We start from the raw sequence: 7,879 nt of genomic DNA, 5'->3' as shown, positions 1-7,879 counted from the left end.
GTCGAAGGCTTTCACGGCCGGAACCACTGGGGTGCTGTGTGGTTTCCGGGCTGCATGGCCGTGTTCTAGCAGCATCCTCTCCTTTCCTGGTCTGTCCCAGGTTCACAACCAGTTCACATTCCAGGCGTATAAATGTGTGACGCTGCCTCACAAATTGAGTCAGGTCATTGGTTTATCACCCCCTGTCGATGGCTACTCTGCCGGGCACCATCTCACCAATACCTCAGGCATCAGTCTTTCTTTGCTAACTGGAGATGCCAGGATTGAACCTGGCAACTTGTGAGGCGACGTGTGCGCTCCACCCCTGAGCTGTGGACGCCCCCGCAAAGCATGAATGGGAAATGTGAACCCTTCAGAATGGCTTCCAACTATTTGGATACGGCCACGACGTTTCTTAGCAGCCATTTTATCGGCATGTTTTCTCAGCGCAGGTGGATAACATCAGAAGAGGCCAATGTTTTTTTAATGAAGTGGTCTATTTGCCCCAACAGACAATTCCTGGATCAATTTAGTGCTAAGCAAGGGTGGGCCATTTTCCACAAGAAAAATATCGGTTGTTCTGCCAAAGCATTTGCATTTTTAATGAAAACTGGAGAAGATTTTCTGCCAAATATATATATTTTCTACCAAATTAGACCCTTTTGCCCAGCACAGTTTGCATTTTACCACTAGAAATAAACAATATTTTGAGTCAAGGGATGTTTTTTTTCCAATTAAACAGGGTGGACCATTTCCAATCAGAATTATACATATTCCTTTTGCCAACTGAGAAATGTCTGCTAGGAACTAGCAAAAATTAAGTTCTAAGGAAAGCAGGGGTTTCTATGTGTTAAGATTTGGAGGTGGGGCGGCCAAAGGTTGAACGCTTCACAGTCAAAACATGAGATCAGCTCACAACCGAGGAAGAAAAAAAAACCCAATGAATCACAAGAAATCCCTCTTTTCGTCTTCCAGAATTGATTCTCCTGCCCTTCTGATGACAGTCCGACGGGGAGAACGTGCGTCTGTCCCGATCCGGGAACACATGGCCATCGATGTCTCCCCGGGACCAATCCGACCCATTGCCCAGATCTCTGCTTATTTCCCACACCCTGGGCTGGAGGGAGCTCGGTCCACCCGGGACAAAATGAGAGGGCCGGGGGCAGCTAATGCAGCTCCTGGAACCGGAGAGGGAGAAAGCGCTGACGGAGACGACTCTGACGAGAACAGTGAGTGTTATCTCCACATCGTGTGTGACAAAGGGGACCCAGATTTTCTATTTGAGCAATAGGGGTTCCCATATCTACCCCCCACATTTTGGGCACGGGTGTACATACAGGCAGACGGTCTCTCCGCAAGTACCTTTCGTGTACATTTTTTCACATGCGAACTTTGCTACTGAGATGCAGAAGACCACAAAAACAAACAGAAAAGTATGTTGCGTCCATACGTGTAGTCTTAGTTACATCCAGGCTCACACACACAAACACAGAGACATAGATAACAAAAACGTACACACACAACACATTTCTTCTCAGTCAAATACTTGCCCAAATGTGACACAGACACTCACACTAGAAATACTCCTTGTCCTATATATAGAGATTCATACACAGGCATAAATATACCCATGCTGTATTTTATACATACACACTGTACCCCAGGCACGTGCTCTTGCATTCTGGCCACCCAGACCTTGTGTATAATGTATTGTCGAAGGCTTTCACGGCCAGATTCAACTGGTTGTGGTGGGTTTTCCGGGCTGCGTGGCCGTGGTCTGGTAGATCTTGTCCCTAACATTTTGCCTGCATCTGTGGCTGGCATCTTCAGAGGGGTATCACAGAGAGAAGTCTAGACACAGAGTGTAATAACAGACTTTTCTCTGTGATACACCTCTGAAGATGCCAGTCGCAGATGCAGGTGAGACGTTGGGAACAAGATCTACCAGACCATGGCCACACATCCCGGAAATCCCACCACAACCCTGTATAATGTTTTTTGCTGCAGTTATGTTGAAATACGAACACGTGGAGTCTTGCAACCTTCCCGTTTCTCTCACATCCACATTCACGGAAGAATTGCCTATCATACCATCCTAAGCAGAGTTATCCCTTCCTAAGCCCATTGACTTGAGTGGGCTCGGAAAGGTGTGTATTTGCGTAGGACTGCCTTATCAGAGAGACTCACCACCCATCGTGTGGAAAAGCTCGCAAACAGATATTGCTACACAGTCTCTCTGGTCTACCCCAAAACTTCCTCCCCTCCCCCCTTTTTCCACATACCACATTTTATACAAAACGTGCCTGGCACATAGGGTTGCCAACCTCCATTTAACGCCTGGAGGTCTCCCACTATTACAGTTGGTCTCCACTCTATGGAAATTAGTTCCCCGGGAGAAAACGACTGGTTTGGAGCATGGACTCTATGGAATTTTACCCTACTGGTCCCTCCCCTCCCCATGACTCCTAGACCAGTGATGGCAAACCTTTTTGAGACCGAGTGCCCAAATTCCAACCCAAACCCCACTTATTTGTCGCAAAGTGCCAACCCGGCAATTTAACCTGAATACTGAAGTTTTGGTTTAGGAAAAACGGTTGGCTCCCCCTTCCTCCGCCCCACCCGCTCGAGCAGGGGCCAGCCTGCTCTAGCCTCCAGCAAGTCCTGCATGCACCACTCTGTGCCTCTCTAGCATCTCTGCCTCCTCTGTGCCCCCCCCCCAGGTAGCAGCCACCCGGAGCACAGGCCCCAGGCCCGCCAGCCGAGTCCTCCCTGCTCACCGTGGTGTGCGCATGTGCTCAGTGGCTCAGGCAGCCTAGATGTGTGTGGGGGGGTGGAAAATCCACTCCCGCGCGGACGCAACTGTGTGTGTGTGTGTGTGTGTGTGTGCCCACAGAGAGGGCTCCGAGTGCCACCTCTGGCACCCGTACCATAAGTTCGCCATCACTGTCCTAGACCATAGGTGTCGAGCTTCGTGTCCCTCCAGATGTTATGGACTACAGTTCCCATCATCCCCTGCCAGCAGCTGGCAGGGGTTGATGGGAACTATAGTCCATAACATCTGGAGGGCTGCAAGTTTAACACCTGTGCTGTAGACCATGCCCTCCCAAGGTGCCACCCCCCCAAAAAAAATCTCCCAGTATTTCCCAATCCAAAGCTGGCAACTCAAATCCTGCCCTATCTCTGTTCCTCCTCTATATATGCACTGAATCTTGAAAGTATAAATGGCACAGCCAAGCTGCCATCTTAAACAGTGGAGTCAACAGGGCTCATAAGAACATAAGAACAGCCCTGCTGGATCAGCCCAATGGCCAACCAGATGCTGTGGACAAGTTTCACCCCCATTAAGTAGGGCTCACAGCCTCCAAGTGGGGCTTTGACTTCTTGTGGAATCACAGTTGATGTCTAGATCAGTTCCTCCAGAGAAAATGGCAGCTTCAGAAGGCAAACTTTGTGGTATACCATAGAGCAGCGGTTCTCAACTGTGGGCTACTCTAATTCCCTTTGGGGTTCGAAGCAATTTTCTGAGGGGTCATTTCTGCTAAAGACCAGGGGTCAGAAAACTACATGACCCTCCAATGTTCATGGACTACCAATTCCATCAGCCCCTGCCAGAATGTGAGTATGGTAGGAGCTCATGGGAGTGTAATCTGTTCTTCTGTATTATTTCAGATGGTCTTAGAAACTCTCAGTACACAAATGTGAGAATTTTATGGTTGGGGGTCACCCCAACGTGAGGAACTGTATTAAAGGGTCGCAGCATTAGGAAGGTTGAGGACGACTGCCATAGAGTCTAGGTGAAATCCCTCCCCAAATTCCCTCCTCCACAGGCGCCATGATCTAATCCCCAGGAATTTTCCAGACCAGAGTTGGCAGCAGTATTTCCTGCCCCCCTTGAAAGCTGGCACTCACAAGTGTTCTACCTCAGAACATGCAAGTCACATTTAGTTTACCTCAGAATAAATTTAAGTTTAGGGGATTAAGCTGCATCCCCATTCCTCACACACGGTTACCTGTGTGAGGAAGGCCCATTCAACACTGTGGGACTTACTTCCAAGAAAACAGGTGCTGGATTGGGCTGCAAGACCCTTTGGTAATTGCTCATGTAAAACCTTTCTCAACCAATGTGCGCTTGCCTCTCTCAGACACACGCACAAACACATGCACAACAGCTGCTCTTCACAAATAGCTCTTTGTCACTGGTTTGCACACAGGCAAAGTCAGTTGTGACAGGACGCACAAATGCTGCTTTGCCACACACCAGAGGCCTTTCATCGCCACCGCACTCTGTGCTGTAACTCTGCTCCCACACATTTGCAGTCCAGTCAATGCACAGAGAGGTGTACATTTATTCCCAGATGCAGAAACAAACATTCACAGCAAGCTCCCCCCAAGCACAGACCAAACACAGCTGGAGCTACACAACTGTTGCGCTCACACCCTTATGCACTGGGAGCTTTTCACACAAACCAAAATCTTGTCCACAAATTGTCAACAGACTAACAGGAGGTCAGCTCGGCAACTTGAGCTTGACCTCCACAGCGAAAAATCACGACACCAATATGTAACACAACTTTTTAGCAACCGAGCATGCATCAAATATACGAGTGTGAGCCATTACACACACACACACACACACACACACACACACACACACACCCCACAACACACCAGGGACCACCAAGGTACAAGCCTGAAATCATACAAAGGATTTTACTCACACGCAGAAACAGTTCAGTGAGTGAGAAAAACGCACACCCATAAATACAAGAACGCACACTTCTGGGGACAAAGTCACACATACAAATGCTCACTCAGCCTCTCTAGCAGAAACAAACCCACACAACCTCACACCCTCACCGACACAACAGCCTGTTGCAAGGGACACAGATTCATAACTTGCTCACTCGCTCACAAACTCATGGATATGGGGAGCCGCAGACAGGAGGAAGGAATGAAGTAATGAAAAAAGACGCAGGTGAATGGATGAAGAGAGACAGGCAGAGGGAACGAGACAAGGACAGATGGACAGAGGCAGAGGGCAGGATGGATGAATGGGTAGGGCTAGACAGACCAATAGATCATGTCTCTGCCGGTGGACTGGGGTATGTGGATGGTCACAGGGCAGTTTAGAAACCAGACAGAAGAAGAGGCAGCATTCGCAGATGGGCTGAAATAGTGTTATAGAGGGACACTTGTGTTGATAGGCCTACTGAGCTCTAGAGCAGTGGTTCTCGACCTTCCTAATGCTGCGACCCTTTAATGCAGTTCCTCATGTTGTGGTGACCCCCAACCCTGACATTTGTCCATTTTACAGATGGAGAACACTGATGCAGAGAGTCTTAGGCGACCCCTGTGAAAGGGTCGTTCGACCCCCAAAGGGGTCGCAACTCACAGGTTGAGAACCGCTGCTCTAGAACCTATTTGTCATGCCAGGGCTATGGTTGCCAATCTCCAGGTGAAGCCTGAAGATCTTCTGGAATTACAGCTGATCTCCAGACAACAGGGATCCCCTGGAGAACACGGCTTCTTTGAAGGGTGGGTGCTCTGAGGTTCCTCCACTTCCTAAACTTGGCCATCCGCAGGCTCCACTCCCAAATATCTGGATTTTCCAACCCAGAGAAGAGAGAAGAAGAGTTTGGATTTATACCCTGCTTTTCTCAACCCCCAGGAGTCTCAAAGTAGCTTAACAATTCCTTCCCCTCCCCTCAACGGAGACCTTGTGAGGAAGATGGGGCTAAGAGAGTTCTCAGAAAACTGTGATTAACCAACGGTCACCCAGCGGGCTTCATGTGCAGTAGAAGGGAAAACAAACGCAGTTCCCCAGATAAGAGTCCACTACTCCTAACCACTACGCCACATTGGCAACCCTAATGGAGGGTAGATTCTGTGGCATTATACCCAATAGGTTCCCTCTTCTCCCAAAATTCTGCCATCCGTAGATTCCACCCTTAAAATCTGAAGGGAGTTTCCAACCTGGAGTTGGATACCCTAATCAACGTTCTTCCCTAGAACACATGAATGAATGATCTGAGCAAGTGCTGAGTACAGGATGCCTTACCCTCACCATCATAGAACCATAGAGTAGGGAGAGACCCCAAGGGCCATCAAGACCAACTCCCTGCAGTGCAGGAACACAGAGTCAAAGCACTGCTGACAGAGGGCCATCCAGCCTCTCTTTAAAAACCTCCAAAGAAGGAGACTCCACGACACTCCAAGGTAGTGCATTCCACTGTCGAACAGCCCTTACGGTCAGGAGGTTTTCCCTGATGTTTGGGTGGAATCTCTTTTCCTTCACCTTGAACCGGTGGTGGGATCCAAAAATTTTAGGAACAGGTTCCCAAGGTGGTGGGATTCAAACTGTGGCGTAGCGCCAATGGGGCTGGGTGGGGCACGATGGGGGCATGGCTGGGCATTCCGGGGGTGGGGCATTCCTGGGCGGGGCTGTGGCAAGGACACAGCCGCTGCACCAGTCCTTGGGCGGGAAACGAATGCATGCAGGCGCACGCTGGTGCACCTCCTGCTAGACTGCTTCAAGTTCTGCGCGCTACTGCTGAGAGGAGGGGCGTAACTAAGGCAAAAATCACGTGGCAAAATCACCCATTAGTAACCCCCTCTCGGCACACACAAATAATTAGTAACCTACTCTCGGGAACCTGTGAGAACCTGCTGGATCCCACCTCTGCCTTGAACCCATGACTCCTGGTCCTAGACTCTGAAGCAGCAGAAAACAAGCTCGCTCCCTCGCCGACATGACCTCCCTTCAAATATCGAAACATGGCTATCATGTCACCTCTTCACCTTCTCTTCACCAAACTAAACATCCGCAGCTCCCTACGAGGAGAGACTTAGGGAGCTGGGGATGTTTCATTTGGCGAAGAGAAGGTTAAGAGGTGACAGGACAGCCATGTTTCGATATTTGAAGGGATATCACGTAACTATAACTGCATAACGCTTGCAGAAGGATGCTGGTTCCATGGAGGCTCTGTGACCTTTTCGCTTGTTCCTTTGCCCTCTGTTAGACAGAGGATGCAAAGTTAATTCAGAAGGCATGGGGCGGAGGGCTCTGTTTGAGGAACTGAAGACGGTCTGGTTCTGCAGTGATAGGTAGTAGAGATATGTCATCGTTGCCCATACCCAATCAACGAAAGCCAACTAAAAATGCACCGCTTGTTATATTTCTTGCCATTACAGAATCGAGGAGAAATAACAGTGGATTGATGACTGCCATTAATTTTCATATGGTTGGCCTTTTGTTAGCTATGATAAAACTGGGTACTTGTCTATTATGTGAAATTTGGATGGAGAGTCCTTTATATATATATATAAACCTTTATTAGGCATAGAATCCATATAACAGCCAACATTGTCCAAACAAGTATCCCATACATGAGAACCATCGCAGGTAATCATTTCAAAGTTTCTGTAAGGAACCTAGCTACGAAAGTTAAAATCTCGGGAGGCAGAATTGTTTAGTAGAAACGTACTCTTCCCCACAGTAGAGTATTCATTAAAGATTACAGGACAAAGAGCAAAAAGTCTGGTCCTAGATCCCTCATATTTGGGGCAGTCGAGCAATATATGTTCCATGGTTTGAATCGCTGGGGTACAATGAGGACGTTTCCGCTCTTGCAGGTCGGTTTTTCGGAACCTTCCTTGTAGCACAGAGCAAGGGAAGGAGTTACATCGAGAGTCCTTTATGTTAGGGGCAGAAGCCTTGAAAACATTGTCCACCTGGGATGGAAAGGGGAGAGGTTTCAGCCCCATGTGCTTCCAGCTGAAGCCAGCAGCAATGGAAAGGATGTGATAATGAAACCAAACGTGCGTAATAATGGATACAATGAAAATGAATGAAGGTGTCAGAACGACAACAGAAACGGGAAAGAAAACTGCACAGCCCTAG

At 48.6% G+C, this 7,879-nt stretch overlaps 1 protein-coding gene across 1 annotated transcript in view; it reads left to right on the top strand.

The window, feature by feature from the left end:
• The window catches only part of DOC2A (double C2 domain alpha), a 55,709-nt gene that overhangs the window by 28,669 nt on the left and 19,161 nt on the right, over positions 1-7,879 (top strand). The window contains 1 exon segment of the mRNA XM_048518414.1: positions 955-1,208. Within this exon segment, the coding sequence (XP_048374371.1) occupies positions 977-1,208 (232 nt within the window). The 5' untranslated portion in view covers positions 955-976.

This window comes from Sphaerodactylus townsendi, linkage group LG15, assembly GCF_021028975.2.
Source record: "Sphaerodactylus townsendi isolate TG3544 linkage group LG15, MPM_Stown_v2.3, whole genome shotgun sequence".
NCBI classification, from domain to species: domain Eukaryota; kingdom Metazoa; phylum Chordata; class Lepidosauria; order Squamata; family Sphaerodactylidae; genus Sphaerodactylus; species Sphaerodactylus townsendi.
Note: the sequence above shows the minus strand (reverse complement) of the source record. Positions and strands in the feature narration are given on the sequence as shown.